Source organism: Aspergillus brunneoviolaceus (genome assembly GCF_003184695.1).
Source record: "Aspergillus brunneoviolaceus CBS 621.78 unplaced genomic scaffold BO95scaffold_25, whole genome shotgun sequence".
In the NCBI taxonomy this organism is placed as follows: Eukaryota; Fungi; Ascomycota; class Eurotiomycetes; order Eurotiales; family Aspergillaceae; genus Aspergillus; species Aspergillus brunneoviolaceus.
Window position 1 is genome coordinate 22,165 of NW_020290755.1, and position 12,781 is coordinate 34,945.

At 51.8% G+C, this 12,781-nt stretch overlaps 2 protein-coding genes across 2 annotated transcripts; both read right to left on the reverse strand.

Annotated features, from left to right (window-relative positions):
* Positions 1–242: 242 nt before the first annotated feature.
* BO95DRAFT_472707 (type I 3-dehydroquinate dehydratase) lies at positions 243–4,191 on the reverse strand (the record flags this gene model as incomplete). Its single annotated transcript, XM_025589672.1, has 2 exons — positions 243–2,383; positions 4,180–4,191. The coding sequence occupies 2 exons, from the start codon at positions 4,189–4,191 to the stop codon at positions 479–481; spliced, it is 1,917 nt and encodes a 638-aa protein (XP_025443309.1). The 3' UTR covers positions 243–478.
* Positions 4,192–5,415: 1,224 nt separating this feature from the next.
* BO95DRAFT_430829 (dDENN domain protein) lies at positions 5,416–8,840 on the reverse strand (the record flags this gene model as incomplete). The annotated part of the gene is made up of 3 exons (XM_025584980.1): positions 5,416–5,747; positions 5,803–8,133; positions 8,195–8,840. 3 exons carry the CDS (start codon positions 8,838–8,840, stop codon positions 5,416–5,418), a joined length of 3,309 nt encoding a protein of 1,102 aa, XP_025443310.1.
* Between the last annotated feature and the right edge of the window lie 3,941 nt (positions 8,841–12,781).

The following is a 12,781-nucleotide window of genomic DNA, read 5'->3' on the forward strand; positions in this document are numbered from 1 at the left end:
CAGCACGGATTGCCGTCCGGTGACTACGCTATATATGTACTGTAACTACCGTACATATTAATCTACTACCTACATATACTCACTCCATAGTCGTTATACTTCAGTTCTGCAGCTCCCTCCCACTTACCCCGGAATCCACTGTAGATCCTTGCCGTTTCTTTCTCTCCTTCTCCGCCCTTTCCCCTCCCCCTAAGCCCCAACGAGAGATTCGGTCTTGTTTCGTTTCATGTCATTCATACCGACAGCCGTTGACTGGCTGGTTCAGAATAGAGGAAAAAATAACATACAATCTACACCGCGCGAACTCCTGGCCCAAATCAGTGTATAGTAATCAATCCCGGGTTCCCTTCTCCTCGTTCGTCTCCAAGGACGGACAAAACAACCGAGAGAAGATAAGGACGTGGAGAAGAGAGAAAGAGAAGAAAATGAGAGAAGAAGGAAAAGAGAGGGAGAAAAAAAAAGAAAAAGGAAATCAAAATCAGAACACCCGTCCTGAAGCCATCCGCACAAAGTCAAATGGCACATTCTGGCCCACCAGCAAGCGCAGCGTCTCCACCGTCGTCCACGCATCCACGTCTTCAATTCCATAGGCCGTCCATCCTGCACGCACAGCTACATTGACAGGGTCGCCCGTGCGCTCCCCCCGGGTCAAGTCGAGATAGACTTTGCCTCGAGTAGACGGTGGTGACGAGTGCCCACTGGTCCGGTAATGTCGCAGCAGCGGCTGGACTAGCAACGACTTCTCCGGGGGTAGCGCGGATACCATCACAAACGGTTGCTCAACCCGTTTGACCGATTGAATGGAGGTGAAGGGCTCAAGCCCCGCTGCCAAGGGGCCTCGGGCTCGGAAGCCCACCGTGTGGATCGCACCCACTCCTAAACTGCGCAGGGCATAGATGGCTGCCGATGCCTCACTCTCGCTGGCCGCCAAAAGGATTGCCGTCCGGCCGCGGTATGCCGACGGCACGTAGTCCCGAGTCAGAGTTGCTCGAATCCCCTTCCATGTCGCGTTCTCTCCCACCAAGGTCTTCTGCGGACCTTGAGGGCCAGCCACAATCGTGTCTACCAGCCCGATCGCTCGCGCCGCCTCGCTCACGGCTGGAATGCACCCGGTACCGCTCGGGATCGGTGGATGCACCGACGCTCCGCCAAAGGTGGCCTGAGTGAGCACCCGCTCGACTGATCCCATTGGTCCGCGATCGATTGAGGTCAAAGAGTGGGGAAGACTCAGCTCGTTGAAACACTTCTCCATGAACATGGACTGTGGCGTCGAGCGAAACGACCCAATCGCATACAAATCGCGCTTCGGCAGCTGGCCCATGATGTGGAGCGCCTCATTGATCTCCGCCGCGGTCAACTGGCCCGGGGCCGCAATCATCGGCAGCAATGGGTGCGTGATGGGCGAGAATACTGTATTTAGGGCTCGCGACAGCTGGCCTAACTGGCCCATATTGACCGCCGATAAAAGGGGATACGCCCCGTGAGTCTTGCGTATCTCCGACCTGAAATACTCAAGCTCGTAATTGGCCTCAATCGTCGTGACCATCGCAATCATCTTGACGATATCCGCGTACTGGGCGCTTTGCGCGAAAATCCGTGGGGCTTCGGGGGAGGTCCACTTCCACGTCCCTGAGAAATCATGGAAGGCTGACATGATGATGCTGTTGCCCTTCTCCGCCGCCAACCGTTGGCGGATAGACTCCGGCAACCACAACTCCACGTCAATGTACTCTACCCCCCATTGGATGGCACGGCGGAGATAACGGTAAAATAGCTGCGGATCGTCCATTGGGAACTTGCCATTTTCTTTCGTACAGCGAGTGGTGAAAATGATGGGCAGTTCTGTATGCTGCCGCAGTAACATTAACTGCTGTCCCACATACCGTAAACTCGGCACTGCGCTCGTAGTGCCTGAGGGAGGAGTTGCAGGGTCCACCAGCAAGTCAACACGAATCTCCACCGCATCTGAACCAACCGAGAGAATGTCCAGGTTTGGCAACGCAGCATGGACATCGGGGAAAGTTGTGGAGATGAAATTCGTCCGGCTTTTGGTCTTGAGATCCTCATGGGGACGAGTCTGGCCCAGGATCAACGAGAGGAACCGAGTCAGATCCCGCCGAAAGAACGGGCTCCGGAGGGAGTATAGGAACTCATAATGGCAACAGTCGCTCAGTGCTTCCTCCGGGAAAGAGCCGTCGTCGACACAATGCGTGTTGACAAGGATCCAGGCCGTGTGATCGCCCTCTTGCAAGTCTCGGGCTAGATCTTTGGTAGCTAGGACGCCGACAACCACTGCGCTGCTGCCCCTCCCCAGAGCGGATAGGGAGGTTTCCGTTGTCCATGGCTTGCCTAAGATTTCCGCAATAACCTGCACTATGCCCTCCTGTCCGGGGGTAAACAGAGTGACCACGGTCCGGGCGGACTCCGGAGGTGCAGTTGGGGTTGGGGAAGCAGAAACCGCAATTGACGTTGAACCTTTGAGAGCCGTGAGGGACGTGGCGGCATCCGCCAAAAGCGTCATCCCCACGGGCTGTTGTAAGGCAGTCTGCATCATCTCATCGCATACGCAGTCCACTGCCCGTTTTCATGCTTGGTTGCGGTAAAGAGGAGTATTCGGTACTATCCCAGCCGGCGGTTACAGGCGCAATAGGATGACAGATTAAGTCGGAAGAAGAGATAGGGGGCTGATCAGGATTGCGAGACAAGCAGTCGCATCAAGGAGGCCTTGGCCAGCCACACACGCTGTTGGCGACAAACTGGACTATTTGGCACAATCCGAGTGGAAGCGAGCGTGGGGAAAGAACCCTATCTTATCCACTGTTATGTGCTAGATGGGGATGGTGGCTGTAGTGATTTGACGGGCACGGGATGATAGGTAACCGATTCCTATTGCCCACTAGCTATAGCTCTAGTAGACAATCAAAGGAAAGGAAGGGAGAGGATTGGATGTAGGCGTGGAGGAGGAGAAGGTGAGCGAAGAGCGCGGGAGGACGAGCAAGAACCAAGGGTAAAAGCGGGAAGAAGCCAGAAGGGGGAGAACGACATTTGCCAGGAGGATCGGAGAAAAGAGGAAAAGGAGGAGGGGAGAAGAAAGAGGAAGAGAAAGAGGAGAAGAGAAAGATTGAACGAAGAAGAGAGAGGGAGGGAAGAGGGTTGAGAGTTGAGGGTTGAGGGTGGGGAGGAGATATGAGGGAAGAAAAGGTAATATTGGGGCGGTAGTCGGGACGGTACCTCGTAGAACGTAGAGCGTAGACTACTCAGTACGCAGTACCTAACTTAACTACTACCTGGTGGGCCAGGCTAGAAAGAAGCCTGGAGATCAGACAGACCGACGGGCAAGAAAAAAGATGGGGAAAGAAAGTAAGCAGTGGGAGAGCCGGGTGAATTTCCCCGGAATTCTGCCTCCGCCGGCCGGGGGGCAGCGGACGCCATTTCTCCGCCAATCACTGTCTGCTTTGCCCACTCCGTGTGCAGTGTGCATACAGGACATACAGGACATACAATCCATACTGAACATACTGAACATACAGTCCACTACTGGGAGTAGGTCTTTACTAAGGTACTACTAGGTACCTTGCACTCCCTACAATCCTGACCTCAATCATCTCCAATCTCGTGTCAAAGGCTTGCAATCGGGGATACTAGGTACTAGGTAGGTATGCAAGTACCTAGGTACCTAGGCATGACTGACTGTCACATTTACCCCAATCCTATTGGCTGATATGCATCCTAGAAGTTCCTTTCAAGAATAATCCACCACAATCATTGCTCATTTCCTCTGCATCAGAGTCAGGGCAGTGGCCCCTCTGTCAATGGTCACTATTAACATGTCTAAGTCGCGATTCGCCTTCCTCCGCCTCCTCCCCACCCCCCCTAACCAAAAGACCCCTCTTGTTTCGACCCTGAACCCAGTCGCCACGGACACCCTGATCCACCGCTTCAGGAGCTTTGTTTTTGACTCAGGAATATGATACGAGGGAAATGGACGCCAATAGTCCTATCTGGCCTTGCCTACTGTTGGTCGGTCTGCATTCTCCCGCGCCTACCCGGAGCCCCGGATCCAGATGCTACTGCAGCGTCGTACCCAGACTCAGATGTTTACACACGTCGGAGTGGCGGTTGACCTCATCTGCCGACGCCCCTGCTACTGTAACCACCTAAAACAGCCAGCCCCTTTACGGCCGGGCGCATATTGGCAGGGTAATCAATACACCACCGACCCTTCAGGCAGCCGTCCGCTCTCCTCCATCCTACGAAATCCAGCCCTAACTACCTTCCCTCCCGCCGGGCGTGGACTTACATGACACGTAGAACTAAAGTTACCTGGGTCTAAATGACCCACAGCTTTAGACAACGAAGCAACATAGTAGATCGTCCCAAAACCGGACGGTAGAACGATTAATCTGGTGCAGGAAGGTATGTAACATGATGACTAAATCCACCAATAGATTATGAGAGTAGCGCAGTACGGTGCGCAAGAGCGTGACCGTGTTGACTAAGAGGACAGCCGTGAATACCAACCGTTCGAAATAGGGGTATTGTAAGTAAGACAGTAAGACATCATGGCCCAGATGACAAAAGTACAGCGAACCAACACCGAAGAAGAAGGGAAAGAAATAATGTCAAGGCCGTTGGAATAGGGCCAGGTTCAAGGCACCCGTGATGGGGGCACAACGTATGTATGGGTATGTGGCACTGTGGGTGTAAGTGTAGTAGGTATGCGTAGTGTACATCAATGCATATGACAATTTATCTGTATGCTCCAGGAAAAATGCCAGATCCTTGCGAGCTTGCCAGTGTATTATTAGATGACCAAAGGAGCCCAGGGAATCATAGATGATGATTGCACAGGTCAGGGGCTCAAGAGGCCCCTTAGGATAAGCGGGTGAGCAGGATAGCGGTGATGCATAGGCGCAAATGAATCAGGGACCAATGGTATGACCTTTAGGGGAAGAAGACCGATCGTGAGAATCCATTGTTGCCAAGGAATTACAATGGTGACCCATATCCATCGCAATCATCGGCGAGCATGAGCTTTGCTGACATGGAAGGTACCATGAACATGTGTTTCATGTGAATCCGAGAGTCAGTCAAGACGTGTGCTCTTCCTTAATTGCATCTAAGTCGGGAAAAGGAGGGGACTCATTTCACCATCTCCACACTGCGTATGCAACATCCCCGGCGCGCACGCATTTAGTGGAGGAATGCTTAACAGATCGGTGTCACACAAGCGTGATGCACCATCCCGTTGTCCTTCGGGAGGGACACTCCACCAATGTGAAGTGGTGACTTCATGGGGGGGAGATCGCGAGCCCGTTCATGAGTTTAGGGAGAGGTTTTCTGCGCGCATTATTTGCCGTTTTCGACACCCGGGGCGCTCCGTGAACCATGCGGGGTTCTTTCATCAAACTAGTATCAAGTTTGGCCGGGGCTTATCACATGGCATAAAGATGTTAGCTTTGAACAACTCGCAGGAGAAATGGGCGGCCAACCTCGCATTACGACGCGTGTATAATCTCCCGAAAGAGCGTTCTGACTCCGACTGCCCCCTGCAAACGAGGTGGCACTGGCTGTCCTCCAAAGATGGTTGGAAGTGTCAGATAAAAAGTCCGTCGTACTGCGGCCGGAGAAAATCGATGAGCGACCCCTATTGCGCTTGGAGAGAATGATCTCATCAAAGAGGGCCATTCGAGGATCTCGGGATTTTGGATTAGCTCTTTCTCGGTCACCAATGAACTCATTGAAACCTAGCGGCACGTAAGTAATTGTGTAGGATTGTATAGCGGGCCAGGTCTCGCTTACCTTGCGTTTGTTGCAGTACCGCAATGTAATCTGCATGTTCCCCTGGTAAACTCTTCATGAAGGCTTCCATATTGAAGCTATAGATCAATCCAGCCTTCTTCTTATCTCCTGAAGCGGGCTGTAGGAACTTCTTGTATGTATAAAACAAGCTGGCGAAACATCTGACGAATGCAGCACGAACTTGTTCAGGATGAAACGCTGCTGGACACACTAGGCATATTTGAAGAGCGCACCGGCTGTGCACTACAACCTTGCAGGCGCTACATTTGTACATGCCATCCTCAGCCCGATCATCACAAATAGCACAAACAGCTTTTTCGTCCCAGGGTTGTACCTGCAAGCAATGTCCTTCCACCCAACATGTGCCCTCGGCATTGTGAACAGGCTGTGCCGCAGTCGTGGGAACGATGGTGGATGCAGCAACCGTAGACTGGGCATATACCGAAGGTGCGTAAGTTGACCCGGAGTTATAATCGGTATTCAAAGTAGTCACCGACAAGTTCGACGCATGACCAATGAAGGGAGCGCTTGGTCGACGAGGAACACCAGGGCGCATCTCCATGCCAAACGATGAGCTTCGTCGAGACGCTGCATCAAAGTGACCGGAGCGTTTCTCGCGCAAGGAAGCCTGGAGCGTACTTCCTGAGTCATTTCGCGACCCCGGGCCGGTAGACGACGCTGGGAAATGTCCCGATGTAGGTGAGCTATCTCTGGGAGATGGCGGTGAGCCAGTCTTGTACGTAGACCCGGTGCCCGGTCGGTCAGAGCCCTTGGAAGAATAACCCCTGGATACAGCCTGCTCATAGCGGGCATGGAGATAGGCGTTGAAGATCAATGGCTGGTATGACCCCGGAGTCACGGAATTTTGACCAAAAGCACTGGAGTTCAAGCTAACGTACTTGGCCAAGTGCGTGGACTGGGCTTTCGAAGTGAAGATAGAAGAGTTCTCAGACATGAAGGCGTCGAATGGATATGTCTCAACGGCATAGGCGGGTGGTCCAGTCGGAACCCCACACCGGCTGTGATGAGGCGCGGCCAGCTGCAACAACGACAGGAGCTTCCTGCGCTGATGACGGGGTAGTGGGGTTGGCTGGACCGTGCTCTCGATGAGGTCGGCATCGAGATCTACCAAAACGAAATCATCGGATGGCAGTTCGACCTTCTCGTAACGTCGTTCAATACCCACAATATAGGGGCAAGGCGCTTCAAGAGCCTGGATCAAACGGGCGGGAAGCACTGGGATCAACACTCCTGACCACGGGATGGGGAAAAGCAGATCCACCAACGCTTTCGTCGCCAAGTAAAGCATTGAGGTATGAGATGACAAGAAGATGATACGCGACTCAGTCAGAGCGTATTCAAGGAGAATCACGATATTGGCTAATGAGAGGGCGCGAAACAGCGCGTAAATATCGGTGTTGCGAGAGCCTGGTAACTCGTTGGAAGCCTCTTTGCGGGCGAAAAGACGCAGCTCTCGAACGTTCAGCTCTACTTGTGTTTTGGACGAGTTTGGACTGAATGCCTCTGTGCACAAATTCATCACATATCGTTCCAAGGGTTGCCAGACACCCATTCGAGGAGAACTGGGCGGGATGCGCTGGATGCCTCCATCCGTCATTGGGACGACAACAGCCTTCAGCCACTCCTTCCAAAAGCTCGTCATATTCTCTTCTCGACCAAGAATGCCGTAGGCGCGGGGGATCCAGAAGCCGGTATCCCCATCAGTCAATCCTTCAATCTTCGATGCCGCACCATGCCGTACCGGCCGCAGGAGGTCAGTCATCAGACCAATCTTCTCCTCGACCGCACTAATCTCGTCTTCCAATTGTTCTCGTGATTCTGATCCTGACGGGACAGTGGGGAGTTGAGCCAGGAGTCGGGAGAGTTTGGCGCGCTCGCTTGCCAGTCTCTCGCCCAAGCTCGCGGCAAGCTCTCGTTCCTCATCCGTCATGTTCTCTTTCCGCCATTCCTCGCAGCGCTTCTCCAGCTCGTCCGCAGCTTTCTGATTGAGTGGAATCCAGATGATGAGGCATATAGCATGCAGGCGTGAGCCATTGTCGGTGGTCATGACGAATCCGTGCCATGTAGATCGCGGCCTTTGATCGGAAGAAACAATATTGATATCATTCGGGAATGCGAACATCGGGACGTAGTCGGGGAAGTTGCCTCGCAGTTTCAATTCATCAGACATGCCCTGTGTGGGGTACCGATCCAGCAAGACCGGCTCAAACCGTCGCTTCAGCGGATGCATGGTGGGAGAGATCTCTAGCGGCTGGGGAACTGGAATGACGGAATTGTAGTTGCTCAAGCGTCGCGAGGTTCTAATCGAGGCTGCAATAGACTGCTGTCAGCGAATTCTTAACGTTGAACACCCCGAATGGCCATCACCAACCTTGACGAGCAATTGACGGCTGCCGCTTCATACTGTTCATATCTCGAAAAGCCATGTGTCGTCGGACGCTGCCGATACTAGAACGAATCAAGCCTGTCGATTGCGAGCCTTCCTCCGAGACGATTTTCTGCGTGCGTAACCTAGATCGCGGGCGCGTCGACGGGGTGATAGCACCTGCACTCACATTAAGATCGGACAAGAAGGACTCTCTCTCGGACGCGAATTTCCACAGCGCTTTGTCAAAGTCGAAGTCTCCCAGGAAAGAGGAGCCGCGAGGGGATTGGTTGCCTTTGATCGTCATACTGCTCCGGTTGCTGTGGGAGCCGTTCTCGTTCGCATCGGCATCGCCCGAGCGCGTGGAGACCCGTTGGACCGAGTTGCGATTCCCCGCCATGGAGATAGGACGGGAAAGGCTATCCAGGCGAGGATCATGGGCCTCTTCCGCATCCGCATCTTCTTCGATAGTATCAGTGACGGCGGGGCCCGGCGAGGTGGCACAGTTGGCTCGGTAATCATCCCCTAATTTGCGATAAGTCTCGAGGACCTCTGTTCCATCCACGCCAGCTATCCAAAAATAATCTGCGAGCGGGGTGGTCGACGCCTCGGGCGTAGAGGAAGAGGCTGAGGAAGAGGAGGAAAATGGCATCTTGTCGGAAAGGCTGTAATCATCAATCGTCACGAATCGTCGACTTCGTCACAGCATGAAGTGAAACACTAATCCTGAGGTGTAATTGCCTTCCCACGGGCATCAACGGGGGAAAACGATTAGTAGGTCCCCCCTTGTCCCTTGTCCCTTCAGTAACTAGGGGGCTTCGGAATAAACAAGCAAGTGAAGATCGGAGTAGCTAGAACGCATATGTTCGGGATTGCGACGCTGTCGCCTAAATGAACGACACGAAAGCTGGGGATAGAAGCCTGGAGCAACTCGAGCGCCGAATAGACGCAAGAGGGCAGAGGGAGGGGGAAAGAAAGAAAAGTGGTGAACGTTCAAAAAATGAGAAAGAGGGTGTTGATCTATGCATTGACAGAAAAGAAAAAGGAGTTACCGGGTTAGTGGAGTGAGGAGGAGGAGCGGGCAGGTGAGGGGGCCAAGAGGGAGGAAAGAGAATTGGGACAAACTGGAAAAAGGAGGAATGCTTTGACAGGTGTCTCTTTTGTGTTTCTTGAGGGAAATTAGAGGAATTAAGGGTAAAAAAAAGGTTAACTTCTGATTTCTATTTTATTTTGATTTTTTTTGCTAAGTTTTTTTGATACCTGCTGAATTTATTTAAAAGGATGATAATATAATAGTAGGAGGGGAAAAAAGAATTATTCAAGTATAATTCCCTCTTTGTTTCTGCTGCCTTCCAACTTTTTTTTGTTCCCTTTACCCTTCTGGGAGATTGTACATACTAGTGAGTTACCGTGCACTAAGTTAGTACTGCACCTAGTAATAGTAACTTAGTCGTCGTAGGTAGACTCGTAGTGGTTTAGTACGAACTGGGTCTTGAACCATGCAGTGTTGACGGATGGTTGCGTAAACTACACAGCGTCTGGAAGGAAGGGAGGGAGAGGGAGAGAGAGGGAAGGAGGGAAGGAGGAAGGAACCTTGAAGAGGGAAACCGCTGCCATTAACTTCAAGCCCAATCCCAGCCAGCCAGACCGTTTCCCCCGTCTATCTCCTCTTTCCTCTTTCCTCTTTTCCTTCTCCCTCTACAAACTTACAATACATAAGTTAGACCACATTCATAGTGCTTGCTGGCGCGGTATAATGCTGGATGATTGCGATCCATTCTTGCCGCGGCTTTGGGATCCATACTAGGTACAGTATTCTTACATCTGTCTATCTATGACCAATACACTATCTACTTAACTAATTGATCACCGTCCACTCCCGCTGCGTTTTCCCGAATTTACAATTTACCCCTCCGGTTGATGAATGATAATTAATATCAGGCACTCATATGGACGAACCAGATGTAACAAAAAGACAACCGATCAAGAGAACCAAGAAAAGACAGGGGAAATAAAAGCATCCATGATGCAAATAAACGTGCAGGCTACCTACACTGGAACGGCAAGACGACGAGTCGGTGGGAGATCCTCTTGTTGACCCTGACTGTGACTGGCTGAGTGCAGTTGGGAACTACTGCAAGTGTGCATGGTTGGCTGCATCAATCTCTCCAACCACCCACCGGCATCAGCGGTGTTACCTGGGCCGGGTCCCGCCTTCTTCCTACTAACCTGGACCGCATCTAAGTTGAATTCCATGCCCTACAAAGCGCATGCGGATGGATCTGCTTGTCAAACGGAAACACAAGGTAGGAACCGACTCGCGGTCAAAGACTCAAGAGGACACCATTCTGCCAAACGCACTTTGTTCCTTCCCCCTCCCCAAATTCCCGACCGTCCATCTGTGAGGGGGCAGATACACAGGGACGGGAGCATATCAATCGCCGGACCCTGTGGAGCCTGTCGCACACATAGTGCTTGGCTCACTGGCTAATCTCTGCTCCTAAATGGTCCGCGGCCAGATGGAGTGAGAACTACTGTTCGAGACAACCATGGGAGGAACCACGATCATTACGTCTTGCACTTCAGTAGGGAGGGAGCCAATTTGAAACTGAGAGGCAATTGGATTACCTGCCAATTGTTACAAGACTCTGCCACCTCTTCCCTCAAGCCCCTCGGTCGGGGTTGAATGGTTGATGTTGAAACTAGGGACACCCGCGCGTAGGTATGCTCTGCTGACGAAATCCGATCTTTCTTTAGCCATGTTTCCAAGTGCTGTGAGGGAGGCACCTTTTACGAGAGTCAGTGCGGAGGGTCTAGTAGGAAAATAGCCATAGTTATCGAAGCTTCATCCTGTCTTCCGCCAGTTGAAGGTTGAGTGAGTGTCATCGTATCATCTCAGCCTCCCGGAGATCATTGTAGACAGTGTTTGGTCGAATCAGTTCAATGCAGCCATGGTTCCGGGAATTATTGGACCTGAGACCAGTTAATGGATCCTAAATAGGGGAACAGATGCCGAAATGTTCCCCTGGACAGGGAATGGAGATTAGCTGCCGAGGTCCCGCTGCTACTAGCCATCCTCGGCCGCAACTGTCCAACAATATGAAGAATATATTGGTGGTTTCACATAGGGCAGAAGTAAGACAAAAGAAAAAGGAGGAGGTGGGAGGTAACATGGTACTGAGGAGTACCTTATGAGTAACTCGCTGACAACTTCATACCCCAGCACTCAGGTTCCTTGGACCTACCTGATCTTGCTTAGTTGCATCTCGCATCGGTGAACTTTGCTACACTCCGGGAATGGCCCGGGGGTGGAATGGCGATGATCGATGTGGACCCCCCCCCCAAGCAATGACGATAACCAATTCTCGGTATGTACGCATGTACTCTGAGCAGACCCAGATAAGATGAAAAGTTGAGGCTTCGAGGATAAATTTTCCTTTAGTTTGATTATGACAGTCACAGGCTCAAGTGTCCTAATGATTAGTATCATTGACCATTGACCCCAGCAAATACATACCTCCTGATCGGGAAGTACCATACACTGACTGTCTCGGATCTGTAGTACCACATGTTGAAATTCGACGTCAATAGGGCGGATGCATGTTGGTGGTGGTGGTGGTGCTGCTGCTGCTGCTGCTGCTACCACAATGACGACTACAGCCCATGAAAGCCACCTTCTTCAGGCTGCTACTACCGGTACATCGTACAATCCATGAACCAGCATCAACCCTGCAGGGAAAAAAATAAATAATTTGATTCCAAATTCAATCTGAGCGAACAACCCCCTCCAGAATCAAAAGAAAAGAAGGACATCGCCCGCCAAAGAAAGAACTTACCTAGCTACGAGTACCCAAGTAAATGGTTCCTTACATAACCTTACTTCCCCGGACTTGCTGACCCGCATAATTAGATTTTATGCATCCACCAACTAAACTATTACTTTTATGCTCGACATGATTGAAAACCCCTGCGCTACACATACTATCGTTGAAAGTACTTTTACCGAACATGATGGAACAACTCCGATCCGGCTCCGAGATCCATGGTCGTAGCATTTGAGATCCCAAGCCCGATGCCTGCTGCTTGTGCCGTTACATAAGTTATACTAGTTAGTCTTGACAGGGCAGGCAGGCTACGCGATTACCTTTGTGAGGGCATGTCTCCGCCGACGCGCACATGCCCGACTCCCTCCGATACGGGGGAGGGGCGGGAGAAAAGGGGTGAGTGTGTTGTTTTGTGCCACAGCAGGCAAGGTAAGAAGGGTGGATTTGGGGGCAGATCATGTAAAACTTATGAAATCTCGCCGGCCCCCCGTTCGCACCTCTTGCTGCTCCTTTCCTTTGCAGTAAAGTTAATTGTGTTGTTCCCTGCACCAGTTCCTCGAGAAGTTGGCTAGGGAAGATGAGGCCCACATCTATCAATATACTACTCCGTACTGTAGCCAACAACGAGGGCAGCACTCTACCGGTATACAGCTTCGATTCGCCTCACCAACTGTCTGATACTGACTATTCATGAATCATGCTACACGGTCAATGTCATTGTGTTCCGGACATGTCAGGCCAGAGAGCGGGCTAGACTTTCTCCGGCCGC